The sequence below is a fragment of the Rhincodon typus genome, chromosome 34 (genome assembly GCF_021869965.1).
Source record: "Rhincodon typus isolate 14 chromosome 34, sRhiTyp1.1, whole genome shotgun sequence".
In the NCBI taxonomy this organism is placed as follows: domain Eukaryota; kingdom Metazoa; phylum Chordata; class Chondrichthyes; order Orectolobiformes; family Rhincodontidae; genus Rhincodon; species Rhincodon typus.
The window spans coordinates 14317606-14332513 of record NC_063365.1 but is presented as its reverse complement, the minus strand read 5'-3'; the positions used below and the strand labels follow the sequence as shown (position 1 = coordinate 14332513).

Below are 14908 nucleotides of genomic sequence, written 5' to 3'. Positions count from 1 at the left end.
CTATTTATTTCAGAACCCCCTTCCCCTCCCCCAATTCTGATGAAGGGTCTAGGCCCGAAAAGCCAGCCTTCCTGCTCCTGTGATGCTGCTTGGCCTGCTGTGTTCATCCAGCTCTGCACCTTGTCATCTCAAGAAAGAAATATCTTGGTTTTTATAAAGTGTGTTTCACAATCTCAGTCAGGGAGAAACACTGCAATCAGTAAATAATTTTTGAAGTGCAGTCCCTGTTCAAAGGTACAAGCAATGATAAATACATTTTCAGAAAGTACATTGGAGATGAGAGAAGGAAAAAAAAAACTTGCAGATGGTGGAAATCTGAAAGAAAAATATGAAATGTTGGACATTCAGTATTTGAAAGTGAAAGCGACGTGGAAGTCCTGAACATCTATATCATTTGCTTGCCTTTCCTTTCCAGATGCTGACTGATGTGTATTTTGGACATCGTTTGCTTAGAGCACTGGCTCCCTCCTTACATTATATCGGAGAGCAGAGGTCTCCGTGGAATCATCAGCACATCCAGTCACCCAATCTGTACCAAGTAAAACACTGAACAGTGCCGCACTTTCAACTGAGCTAGAGATCAGCAAATTAATTGATAAAGTTGTCATTTTAAAAGTGCAAAACAATTACTGCACATGTTTTCCATGATTATTGGAGTCCATTGAGTATTGTTTCAAAATTCCAGGACAATTACTTAGTTATTTTCTAGTTTCAAGTTTGTGATATCCCTGAAGAGTGACACAGCTAACAATGGCAGTCACGCCATTAATGCTTTAGCCAGACATTTTCTACGTTTTGCAATAGTCTATGAGTATTATTTTAGTGTAGAATTGTTACAAATGTAGCCCTCAATTTAAAAACAATTTCTCACCTCCCACCCTTTCAGGATTTATGTACATTAAAGTGGAATGAAGATTCTGGGATGATGTCTATGTAATGCTAATAACTTCCATTATTTATAACTTCCAACAGTCACCCAGCTTTTCAATTGATTGGATATTATTAACAGTTTGCCACTTTTTTGGACAGCAGTAAATCAATTTCATATTTGAGCTCAATCTTATTTTCTTTCTTTGCTGAGGTTAGATCCACAGGCAGCAACAGCCCTCCAGTATATCATTTGACCGTGACAATCTGGATTTTGAGAAGATTTTTTGTGAATTGGTGTATTGGGTATATGGGGCGTTTTATTGGAGTTAGTTTGTAAAATGGTTTATTGGAGTTCAAAAGTGAAAGGGTTTATTAACTTGTGAAGGTGTTTATTGGGTTGGTGTATAGATTTGTGAAAAGGTCCTATTGGTTTTGTCAAGGTATTTATTGGAGCACAATATTGGGCATATAAGGGCTGCGTCAAACCTGATTTTAGTTCTACTTGTCTCTCACCTTAAATGACTATCAGATCTTATACAACATGTCTTGCCAAAGAAGTCATTCTCATCTCTGCTTTGAAATTGTCTATGATGGGAGCTTTCTAATTGCTGTACATCTATCTATACCTCTGCTTGTCTGGCACTAAATCTGCCATGTCATCTCAATAACTCTTCACTGCCCTGTTAGACTTTTATCAGACTTGACAATTGATTTCCACTCATCAGGCTCAACACAAGACAGAAAACCTTGTACAACACCCAAACCATAATGCACTAAGATTAATCTTATCGCCGCAATATTCATGGACCTACGTATTCCACTTTAATCACATTTCAAACACTTTTTCATCGTTTCTTTAAGGCAGTGATGAAAGAAGGCATGAATTCATCAGGGGCTAATGGGTCCTTGTTTGATACACTGTGAAACCAGAAATTACAGGGGCACCCTACAGCTTTGGACTTTGGGAACACTCTTAGTTCCTTGCTGCAGGTTATGTGTTGCTGTGGCTAATTCCTTCTTAGGTTTGATTGTACTCAAGGCATAAACTTGTGTTTACTTTGGCAGCAACAAACCTTTCCCTGTGGCAAATGATTGTTTGAAAGACATTAAAACTGAACACTGAATTGTCACTGACTTATTTTAAAGCCCAGCTCTGTGTGTATCCTCGAATCTTCCTGTTTACTATGCCCTCTTTCTCTTTCGTTCTTCCAAGGACCAGTTGTTATTTTAGGGTAAAATGTTTCGTAATCCCTGAATTTGCACTGCTTTCAAAAAGTTTTCAAATCTAGAGTGGTTGGTTACTCCTGTGAAAATGGCAGAGGAAATTTTTTTGTTGTTGACATCAGTGTGAGAAAACAGACCTAGTTTCACAGCGTTGTTTTTTGCCAGTTTCAATTGCCAGTGCTCCAGATTGGGATTTGACTAATGGTGCATTTGCCAAATCAGAAGTTTGTTTACATGTCATCCCCAATACCTCATGTGGGTTTGATCAAGAGTAAAGTAAAATCTACTGCTGAACTATCTAGAGCAGATTAGGTAGAGAGAAAAAAGATTAGAAATCCTGCTTTGGTTTGATCTGTTTGATGAATTTGTGCTCCCATCTTCTGGATGGACACAGGATTCTTAAAATGTCGATGAGCATTTCTTGCTTCAGAGACAGAAACCCATCACCACCTGTCACAACACCGCTATTTTGTCTCCGTAATCTAGTTGGTGAAATGATACGACTGCATTAATGAAAGAAACTTTGACCTTGGGCCTGGCATGGAGTTTTGACCTGATCTACTTTCACTTTAACAGGCACATAGTTGTGTGTGGACACATCACACTGGAGAGTGTTTCCAATTTTTTAAAGGACTTCTTGCACAAGGACAGGGATGATGTGAACGTTGAAATAGTCTTTCTACACAAGTAAGTAAAGTTTTGATTTGCTTTGGAACAATAATGTGCAGAGATGCCACAATTGTTTGCAATATTCTATGATTGTGCTCAGTTTGTGCCCTGTCCAAAGCTTAATACTGGAAGAAAGAAAAAAACATGTATGAAGTTATTTGTGTTGACACCTGTAAAATGGGGGTGAGAGAGGAACTGCATCCTTCTATTGCACCAGTGTGGAATGTGATCATATTGTTGTGTTCTTGTCCAGTTTAAAAAGCCCACTGTCTGGAAAGTGCAAAATCCAGCAATTACAAGAAAGCCAATTCAAACTGGTGGCTTTAGAAGTATAGTCAGTGCACAGCAAAGTTTTCAGCTAACCCTGATTGTGGTACTGGTTGGAGAATCATCCCTGAGTTCAGGTGGAAAAATGTCAGCCACAATCTGTCAGCTTGATTATTTTCCCATAACTGCTCTTGGAAAGTGTAATTGTGTGGGAATTGGAATGGACTTGATGACATGCCTTACCCATACTCACTGTCCTGCTCACATGAACAATGTAACTCCTTATTCCTGATCCCTTCCATACTCAGCTTCCATGCAGTGTAAGTTTTTGAGAAAATTGGAAAGACAAAGGAAATGTTGACATATCTATGATTTTCCAAATCATTCTACATGCTTTTAAGGATTGTACTAATAAACATCGATACAATATGGAAGAGCTTCCCAGCCACTGAAGTTCCATTCATTGTTTCCCAATTTAGTGTCCTTTTACTATATCATGAAACAAACTATGGGGAAAATATCCCTGTAAATCTGATATTAAAATCAAAAGATGTGGCAACACACAACACTCGGAATGGAAAAGGATGAGTTAGTGTGTCACAAGAGTCCATGCTAGAACACTAGACCGTGATGAGGCTAAAGTTGCACTCATAGATCCAAGGGTCATTTGTAGTATCATTGCTATCTCAGTGGCGATCAGCTGACTTAGCACAGTCTAGTCATCAAACTGAAGATTGAGACCCTATCCCTGTGCCATTATTAACATGAAGCCCATTTAATCAAAGGTCTCCTGTTTGTGTGATACCATACGAGGGGAGGCAATGGCCTTGTGGTAATATTGCTGGACTGTTAATCCAGAGACCCAGATAATGTTCTGGGGCCCTGGGTTCACATCCCACTACAGCAGATTTGAATTTGAATTTGAATTCAATAAACTTCTGGAATTAAGAATCTAATGATGACCATGAATCGATTGTTGGAAAAACTCATCTGCCTCACTAATGTCCTTTAGGGAAGGAAACTGCCATCCTTACCTGGTCTGGCCTACATGTGACTCCAGACCCACAGCAATGTGGTTGGCTCTTAACTGCCCTCTGGGCAATTAGGGATGGGCACTAAACGCTATCTAGCCAGCAACACCCTCATCCTGTGAATGAATAAAAAAAATACCAGATCTCCTACCTCTGAGATCTTCTCTCACCTGCAATGTTTTAAGACCTCTACATTCCTTCATTTCAACGTCATACACTTTTCCCTCCACAATTGATACATGGGGCTCCAAGATCTGAAATTCCCTTGGCAGGCTTTTCCATCCCTACTTGAGGATGCACCTCAAAATCTGTCTCTTTGACAAAGTTTTGGCCCACCTGTCTTTGTATCCTGTTAAAAGACTTGGTGTCAAAATGTGTTGGTAATCACTCACCTGAAATGCCTTTGGTGTTATATAATGCAAGTTGTTGTTGAAAAAGACATGGGGAATGTTAAGCTAGAGTATGTCTACTGGAATAAAACATCTTTTTAAACAACGTCGCTGCTTCATCTCATTTTAGAAATGAAGGTAAATAGGTTAGCATGACTAGCTTTCGCTGGACCACAGTGAGCTATGTTATTGATAGCAGTGATGATTTGATTCATTGCCTGTGGTTCTAGTCTTCTGTTCTCTGGATTAGCACATCAGCAGGGGAGCTGAGCAATTCACTCACTTCATCCCAGCAGCATCTGTAGCTGCTGATTTTCTTAAGCTGGATGTGGATCGTAATAATGTAAAATGATCCCAGGAGCTCCATCAAAGGCTACGCAAGACTAAGCAGTGAGTAAGTAAGCCACGCAGACTAGAAACATCCAAGGCCAACTCCCCTTGTACCAAACTCCTTTTCCCACTGGCTTATCCTGCTGCGTGGGATTATCATGCCTGTGCTCAAGATCTGGCTTCAGTCCAACTTGGATAAGGCAGAGACAGCTCAGTCCAGGTGACTCCCTGAGTAGTGAACGCTGTTGGAAATTTTGTACTTGTGACGATTGAGTAACAGTGGAATCTGATTTGGTTGTGATACACTTAAGAGAAGAATAGTCCATAAACACTTCTTGTCCAATTGGCATGTTAATGGTGGCTGTTCAGATTTGCAACACCTCTGGGTGCACAGCATTAATGGAGCCATACATGAGCTGAAAGTCGGTGTCTTTCTGGAAGGAGTGGGAGGGGAATAGCTATCGTATGACTAAGACGTTTTTTAGGAAGATGATGCTGAACCATACCAACTTCCAGCATTTGCACACCAAGCCCATAATTGGAGAAAATATTTTAAAAATCTTATTTCCTAGAAAAGACTTGTTTACTCAGTCAATCTTTTGTAGCCTAGTTGAGGATCAATCCTAATCATTTTCAACATTATTTAATAAACTAGTAACACTCTGTATTTTTCCATGGAGCCTGTAGACGGCATTAACTCAGTTCCCCTTTGAATCTGACTTTGAAAACGGTCAGAGGATTTAGAAATCACAATATTCCTTTTACTTAGTCATTCGAACACGTGAGTTAGGAGCAGGAGCAGGCCATTTAGCACTTTGAGCCTGCTTTGCTTGATCTGGTTGCACCTCAGTTCTACATTGCTGCTTACTGTCAATAACCTTTCAGGTCTATGTATATTTTTTGAAGATCCCTCTATTAATTTTCCAAGTTTCCGTCACTTCAGTGATTTGTGCCATTCTCTAGTTGAGGACTCGGCCAGTCATTTACTTGTATCCCTGAGACTTGACAGGATGTGATGGAGAAACAGCCCGGGATAACATGATTACCCGATTCCCTCTGGGCCATGGCGGGGAAGGGACTTACCCCAGTCCACAGTGGCCCCAAGAAGTCAGGCTGTATCTCAGGGATCTGCAAGAAGGGAACCGTGAAATGCAAACTTTTATCCATCATCTTGGTAACACCGTTCATCAATTCCAAGCACTTGCGCCTTGTGTTGAGTTAGACTATAGGCTTTAGAAAAAATTCTTCTTGCTGTCATTGTGAGGCTCCAAGTTTTAATCACAGGCACTTGGTCATATTTGGAAAGCAGAATCTCTCATGAATGTTTCAAGAAGCCGATGAAATGTGTCAAGTGTGAGATGTTACTTTGATCACTATTGAGTGCATTTTTCGCAGGCCCCAAAACAGAAGAGGGAGGGAAAATTAAAACAATCCACCTGAAATGAATATGTTCTAGAGAAGCAAATTTTTATTGAAGTCATGTTTTTGCCTTTGTAAAACCCATCAGGGTTTGTGGAAGATACATTTCTCTTTTTCTTCCCTGGGAGGGTGTTTTAGAGAAATGAGTTTGGGGTATTGTAACCCATTCTCTAACCTGGTCTCCTCATGCTCATGATTTCACCATTGAAAGTGTAAGTGCAGAAAATTATTCTCCACAGAAAGGTAGTGAAATCTCTTGTTAGCAATAATTCTTGAAGCTTCTTAGAGCTCTGCCAATGGGTTGTCAGAACCTGCTCTTATTTGATTTAGAGGCTAAGGTAGATAGGGGACATTGTTCCTAGTGGCAGGGATATCAGGATAATGATCGGAGGACCTGAATTTAAAATAATTGACAAAAAAGCCAGGGCAGGCGCGAATTATATTTTTGATGTAGCAAGTTATGAGCAAGAATGCATTGCCTGAGAGGCTGATGAAAATAGATGCAATAGTAACTTTCAAAAGGGGATTAGATACATCTTCAAAAAGGTAAACAGTACAAAGATGTGGGGAAGGAGCAGGGAACTGAGATTACTTAGTAGTTTATTCAGAAACTTGGCGCAGATACAATGGGCTGTGATCTCCTTGTTGTGTAATTATGTCACATCCCATTCGAATATGATCATATGTTCTATAAAGTCTCCAGTTGCGTGGCTTACATGAAAGGTTCATTACACCCACCACCTGTGCTATGCAAGGTGTGGTCGGCAGATCCAAGTTGCTCTGCTAGCTAAGGGTTCCACGTTGCCTAGTGACAAAAGCATTTTGCATTTCAGCCAGGTAGCGTTACATGTTTGATTATAGGATGAATGGCCTTATTCCTAACATTAGAAGTAGCCCAACATTGTATTTCAGCACCCAGCAACCTCTGAAATGTTGTTCTGCATTGGGTCCAAGCAACAAGAACTTGCATTTATATAGCACCTTTAACATCATAAAATGCCTCAAGGTGTAGCCCAGAAAAAAGATTTAATAGTGGGACACACAATAAGATTAGAACAGGCAAATAAAATCTCTGTCAAAGAGGTAGACATTGGGAAATGTCTTAAAAATATGAGTCTTGGTCATGGAAGTAAGGTAAGAGGCTCAACTCTCAATCTCAGTAATGCTGGGGTTTAGATCAGTGTGGTAATCTCTGGGTTAACTTGTCACTTCTTATTAAATTCATCCAAAATGCATTTGTATTAACATTATTATAATAACATATGATCCATTATCACTGGTTGTATTTCCCTTGTCTAAACTTATGCCTGTGTTTTGTTGAAAGAATTGCTGCTGACTGTTTCAATTTGTTTTTGTCTCGACAGTATTTCCCCTAACCTTGAGCTTGAAGCCCTTTTTAAAAGACATTTTACTCAGGTGGAATTCTTCCAAGGTTCTGTCCTGAACCCTCACGATCTAGCCAGAGTCAAGGTAATCCTGTATCCTTTTTCTGACTTTACTGCCTTGAGTGCTATGATATGATGAATTCTTATATCTCAGCCAGGGCAGTAAAGTTTGCTTAAAGTCAGAAAAGGTTCCGTTCCACACGTCAACCCTGGTTTCTAATTTATCAGCTGCTCTTTTTCAAAGCCACTGTGGCTAGATGTGCTTTTTCACTTTGTTTAGAAAGCTGCATCTCATTTAGTGTAAGAAAATCTACGCGGTATGTAAGATGCAGTGAAACAGAACCCAGGATCACATACAACTGAGGATCAATAGCACAGCCTTTGTCTATTGATGACACCCAGAGGCTATTGGGATTGGAAAGCCTTGAAGCTCACTGTAGCTATTCCTGCTGATTATATCTGGGTGTAATTATAAAAAAGTTACACAAAGCTGCCTTGTGTTTCAGGGATGTATCTCCACCCTCAGGTTCTTCAGAGGCACAAATAAGTGACAATAGCCCAGAGATGGCAGGATTCAGGCATCTCATGGCATGCCCTCTTAGATTTATTTCCGTCACCCTTCAGCTTAAAATTGAGGAGGGACAGGTTATGGAAATGGTATGTAGATTTTGAAAGCCTCTAACAACAACTTTTTTTACATATGGGAATGCAACTCCAAAGTTTCAGTTTCTGAAGAGGCTGAGTGGCATTACAAGAACACACATCTTGCCCTTAACAGAGTCCTTGCATCTCTAAGCATCAGATCTAGCTTCTTCGGGAGCTTTCTGAGCAAATGCTACAATTACCTGAAACTCATGCTAGACTTTTTTTCAAAACTGACAGCAAATCAGTTCAAGTTGTCCAGAGAATTGTGGTGATTCGCAACTCACGACATTTCTGTTCCCTTGCTAGTTGCTACATTATGTACACACTAATAACAGATTGTTCATTAAACTCACTGTTATTTTTGCAGCCAATCCTGGACCAATATAAACTCTAGGCAATTGGATGTCTTTGCAGCCATCAACTGCAATAATAATAGTGTACCACTTGATTTCTACTGGGCTGATACTGGGTTTAGTTTCTACTCTATATCTGCAATCTTGGAGTTATGTTAAAATTCACTCCAGGCTGGTGAAATCAAAATCTTGTCTCTGAGCGATGGAAGGATCCCGAAATGTGTCTCAGATCATCTTGACCCACTGCTAACAGTCATAGATCCGAAACACAAAACTGCAAAGATCTTGGGAGAAATTACAATGAAATGGGTAATTTTATTTAGAGCTGCGGCATTGGTGGCTGAGTGAATTTGTCATACTTGTGTATCAGTGCCTTTCTCTTCATTTACGTTGTTGGTGCTCAGTATAGAAAGGGTATTCTGGTGATATCTTTGCAAAACAAAAACACTTGTGTATACAGCATTGAGTCTGGTATAGTAGTAAAACTAGTTTAATCTGGTTTGGGTTTATACATATATGAATGGCCACAAGAAGGTGCTGATACACACCTCCCACAATTAATAATATACAAAATACTTGGAATGTACACATGTATATTTCTTGTCTTGCATTTACTGATAAATAAAAGTTAACCCTTGGTTTTCTATTTCTAAAGGTCTTCCTCCTTTCCTGAGAAACTTTTGGGTGCCTCATACAGTTCAGGGCCTGTTTCAGTCCAAAGTATTGCCTTGTTCCTTTCTCCAGCTGTCTGGTTGACAGCTGCATTATCAGGATCTCTGAGGATATTGTTAACAATGAAAAACATCTCTGGCTGCTCAGCACATGCACCCAAAAGACTTTCGATCATGGCTGTACTCCCCCATTCACCCAATAATACCGATTGATGCAGCCATTTTTTTGAAGCCCATTTTACCCATGTGTACCGCACAATTTTATCTAGTCTGATCTTTAAGCTTGTCTGTTACAGAGAGAGCTCTTTTAAGTTCCCCTGGAGGTTTGCTGTTAGTTTCTCCAACCCAAATTTGTTTGGGTAGGGAAACCACAATCTCACCCTCTTTGCAAGACTGTGACATTATTCCAGTTTAAAAGTAGTCATGGAGACCGGTGCAAAAGTAAAACTAGTTTAATTCAATTTGGCTTTTACGTTGTATGCATGTCCATACATAGACACATATACAAATGACCACAAGAGGGTGCTATTAGAACGCAGTACTCAGATGCCTTTTCCCTGTGAATACTAAATACCAACACTGACTGAAAATGTAAAAATATGTACAACAAGCATTTCTGATCGGTGAATTCCTTAACTAAATTTGAAAGTGTAATAAATGAGTGTTCAATTAGGCCAAACTACTCTGAGTGAACAACAATTTCGGTCTATTAGAATTCTCCCTGCTTTTTATTCATTTACATAACATGCAAACATCATTATCTACTGCTGCCAAGACATTTTTCCAGCCCGTTAGAGACTTGTTGATGTCTAAGGTGAGTCAGTAATGGCTGTCTGTACAAGCATCATTCTAAACACCTCTCTCTGTGAAGCAGTCCCCCAGCTTTCAATTTCCCCTTTCGGCCAACCAATGCCATGCATACCGTTGGCTAAATTATCTGCAAAGGTCACAGAGTTACAACTTGATTTCCTGTTAAGTGTTGGAGCCTATCAATGAGCAGCAGCAGTAAGACACTGGTGTGTGTGTGTTAAATGAGTGCTTTTCTGCCCTAATATGAGGAACGGGATTGCTTGGGATATGAATAATCCTCTGTGAAGAACCCAAGATTTGTCATTTGTAAATGGCATTTCATTTTAACATTTTGTAAAAATGATTTGATTAGAATAACATTTTATTTTCACCCTTTTCTTTCATACAGCTTTCAAAACTTGACAAATAAGCGAGTGGTTATGATTAAACTCAATTTGGGTTAAAATTTATTGAGATGTGTACAGTCTAGTTAAGTAAAATGTTTTGAATATCAGGTTATTGAATTGTCTTTGAATTTGACTTATTGAGTTTTCCTTCTGATCCATGCCTTTCATTGGCTTTTCATGTTTTGCCGTGTCTCAGATAGAGTCATCAGATGCATGTCTAATTCTGGCAAACAAATACTGCCCCGATCCTGATGCTGAAGATGCCTCGAATATTATGAGGTAAGAGTGGAGGATGGAACAGAGCGCAGCCTCATATCTTACAGAGTGATAAGGCCCCAGGGGGTGTTCAGAGATTCTCCAATTGTGTGTGCTGTACTCATGTGAGTGACAAAGACGGATCAGTTGTACCACTTCCCTTCATTTGACATGGCCCAACCGAAAATTTCAAGACAAAATCTCCTTCAAAACTATCTTCAAATTTTTAACTTCAAGAATAATTTTCATTGCTGTCTTTGAAGGATAGTAATTTAATTAAGATCAGCAGCACTAACCTGGGGAACTAAGGAGCGACTGCAGCCTAATGAATGAGGAAGGAACAGTCAGGTTGACTGGGTGAGATGTAGTAGGGTGGGAGAGACTCGTCTACAGTGAAAACATCAGCACAGAGCTGATGAGCACTCAGCGTATTTTGATGCAAAGGTGAGTGGACTAAGCAAATTATGAAGGAGTCAGAAATGGACAGGCTATAGGGAACTAGATATGTAGGAGCGGAGAGGCAGCTGACGTTCCAGCAATTGGGCAGGAGAGGAGGCAGACAGGAAGCAAGGGAGATGTTGGGGAGACAATAGTGGCATGCGTTAGTTTTATTCTCCTCAGGTGTCCTTACAATTGTGAATAATGTCACATTCAGGAACAAAAAGACTTTATAAGCATCTCTTGATGTTTTAACAATGGCAATCTACCTGACATCACCTGTTTTACACCATAGAAATGAAATGATCTCCATTGTGTTTCTATCTCATATAAGCTGCACTGAATTTTACATTCTGTTCCAGCCTAATGTTAACACAAACAAAAGCCCGAGTTTGCTGAAAAAGATTTTTAAAATACTTTTGTGTGTCGTATTTTAAAACGTAATTTGTTTAGCAGTATGTTTGAGGAGTATAATTGCAAACTGTTATCAGGATTGGATCGAACTGCGTTGTGGTGCACAAAGAAATCATCACAAATGAATCACCTGGGGTCAGGATTTCTATTTCTGCACTGAAAATGACACTGGATATCTGTCGTGCTCAGCTGTTTGCCACCAGCGGACAGCAGTGAGGGACGTGTGTCACGGGCGGACAGCAGTGAGGGGCGTGTGACACGGGCGGACAGCAGTGAGGGACGTGTGTCATGGGCGGTCAGCAGTCAGGGGCGTGTGACACGGGCGGACAGCAGTGAGGGGCGTGTGACACGGGCGGGCAGCAGTGAGGGGCGTGTGACACGGGTGGACAGCAGTGAGGGGCGTGTGTCACCAGCACTGGGCGATGTAGTTTCTGTCATGACCAGGGACCAGTGCTATCTGTTACAAATTATGTAGGAGTATGGAGAAGACTTTGTTTGTTTATTAATTCCTGCATCTGAACAAAAGTCTTTTACAGGCTATTTTTCAACTGGGATTTTGAAAAGTTTTGCTGCAGGAAATGTCCAGACACATATAATAGATAAACACAATCTGGAAAGTATATATCATCTCAACCACTTTGGTAAAAGCATTGACAGTCTTCGTGATGTTGTGTCTACAATATATATTACAATGAAAGCAAGGAAGGAGCTAGGCATTGGTACAAAGATGTGGCCTAGCTACAGCAGAGGCCTAGATGTCCTCTCTTACCCACTCATGAAAGCTACCGTGTAACTGATCGCTGACTTCAGGGGTGAAGATTAATAGTCTGGTCAGATGAGGAATAACATTAACTCTCTGAGGGAAGGGTACCATCAGAAATAATACAAAATTAAAGAGATGCAACTCCTAATCACAGAAGAGGTTGCAGGAAAGATTTGAGTGTCACTCTCTCACTCTGGGAGGAAGTGAGGTTTGACACAGTGATAATTTTAAAAAAAATCTGTTCTTGTGTTGGGCCAGTGTTTACTGTCTGTCTCTCATTGCTTGATCCAAATAGGTGAATTTCAGAGGGCAGTTATAAGTAAACCTCATTCTGATGGTTCTGGAGCCACATGTATGGTCAGATAAGGATGGCAGGTTTGTTTCCCTAAAGGACATTAGTGAATCAGAGGAGTTTTTTTTGCAACATTTGGTAATGGTTGCCATTAGGCTAACATTTTCTTTTTCATTCCAGATTTTTATTGAATTCAAATGTCAGTGTTTACCAATGGCATTTGAACTCAGGCCCAAGAACATTAACCTGAGCTTCTGGATTACTAGCCCAGTGACATTACCTGCCTCCTCTTAACAGCTCTGGACTAGTAACCCTGGCTAGTATTCTGAAGACATGGTTTGAATCACACCATGGCAGAGGCTGACATTTGAGTTAAAGAAAACATCGGGAATAAAAAGCTAGTTTAACGGTGATCATGTAACAACTGGCAGTTGTAAAAATCCTTATTTTTTTCAAAAATATGCTTTATTCATGAAAAATATTTACATGCATAATAGTCAGTAAAGAGTTTTGTTCTCTACAGTCTTTGGAGAAACAAACAAACATTAGAGTTTGACCTTTCTGACAGTTCCAACAGGCCAGTTCAAAGCCATTTCTTAGTTATGCAAGATACTACTTACATATATTTGAGGCACCAAGAAGATCCAATAACTGAACGGACCCCCATTGTGCTTTGGTGAAAAGTCATTTAGATCGTGGTCTTTACCCACTGCGCCTTGGCAGCAGCTGCCCCAAGCTTTAGAGTGTCCCTCAGCATGTAGTCCTGGACCTTGGAATGTGCCAGTCTCCAACACTCAGTCCAGATCAACTCCTTGCTTTGGAAGACCAACAAGAACTAAAGAGCGTCTTTCACTGAGTTAATGGCCCTCCAGGCATTGTGGATGTTTGTCTCAGTGTGCATCCTGGGGAACATCACGGAGCTGCTTGGGATGAACCACTGCATCTTTCTCCAGACTTTCTTTGCAAAGACACATTCCAGCGGGAGATGTGTGACAGTCTCTACTGTTTCCTCCCCACCCCCAACGCAGCTGCTTTGAGGCAGTGTGCGATGGCGTACAGAGCCCAGGCGTGCATGAAGGATCTCTAAGGTAGTGCCCTTCTCATCACCAGCCAAACGATGCCATGGTGCTTTTTGGAAAGTTCTATTGAGTTGTTTTAAAATCCATCTGGTTCACTTATGTTCTTTAGGGAAGGAAATCTGCTGTCCTTACTTAGTCTGACCTATATGTGACTCCAGACTCATAACAATGTGGTTGACTGTTAAATGCCCACTGGGCAGGTGGTGATGATAGTAAATGCTGGAACTAGCCAATGAAGCCCACATCCCAGGAATGAATTAATTTAATTAACAATTCTACATCTATAACTTTGGCAGAAGTATCTGTGTAAATGAATTTTGTACTAAGGTTACAGCACCACCATGGGAAAAGACACAGGAAAATGCACCTTATTTTATGACCACGTTTGCTCTGTTGAGTGGTGCGTTTAAAACTATGTTGTGTAATCCCGTATACAACCGGCTGGTGGTGAATAATCCAAAAGGTACTGTAATCGTTCCCACTGAGACATAGAGGAAAATAGAAACAAAGAAGATAGGAACGGGAGGAGGCCATTTGGCCTTTAGAGCCTGCTCCGCCATTCATCGGGATCATGGCTGATCGTCCAACTCAATAGCTAATCCTGCTTTCTCCCCACAACCTTTGATCCCATTCACCCCAAGTGCTATATCTAGCTGCCTCTTGAATACTTCCAATGTTTTGGCATCAAGTATTTTCTGTGGTAATGAATTCCACAGGCTCACCACTTTTTGGGTGAAGAAATGTCTCCTCATCTCCATCCTAAATGGTCGACCCCAAATCCTCAGATTGTGACCCCTTGTTCTGGATACACCCACCATCGGAAACATCCTTCCTGCATCTACCCTGCCCAGTCCTGTTAGAATTTTGTAAGTCTGTCTGAGATGCCCCCGATTCATCTGAATTCCAACGAAAACAATCTTTACCTAGCCAACCTCTCCTCATAACGTCAGGCCCACCATCCCTGGAATCAGCCTGGTAAACCTCCGCTGCACTCCCTCGAGAGCAAGAGTGTCCTTCCTCAGAAAAGGAGACCAAAGCAGCACACGATATTCTAGGTGTAGCCTTACCAAGGCCCTGTATAACTGCAACAACACATCCCTGCTCCTGTACTAAAAACCTCTCACAATGAAGGCCAATGTACCATTTGCCGCCTTTACCGTTTCAGAAACCGTCAGTCATGATGTTATTGTTGAAAAGGTGCAAGAGTCCTATTCCTGT

General features: G+C 40.7%; 1 protein-coding gene across 1 annotated transcript in view; it reads left to right on the top strand.

Annotated features, from left to right (window-relative positions):
* The window catches only part of LOC109932831 (calcium-activated potassium channel subunit alpha-1-like), a 621464-nt gene that overhangs the window by 548939 nt on the left and 57617 nt on the right, over window positions 1-14908 (top strand). The window contains exons 10-12 of the mRNA XM_048616327.1: window positions 2671-2781; window positions 7564-7669; window positions 10646-10728. Of these exons, the coding sequence (XP_048472284.1) occupies window positions 2671-2781; window positions 7564-7669; window positions 10646-10728 (300 nt within the window). The remainder of the gene's footprint in view (window positions 1-2670; window positions 2782-7563; window positions 7670-10645; window positions 10729-14908) is intronic.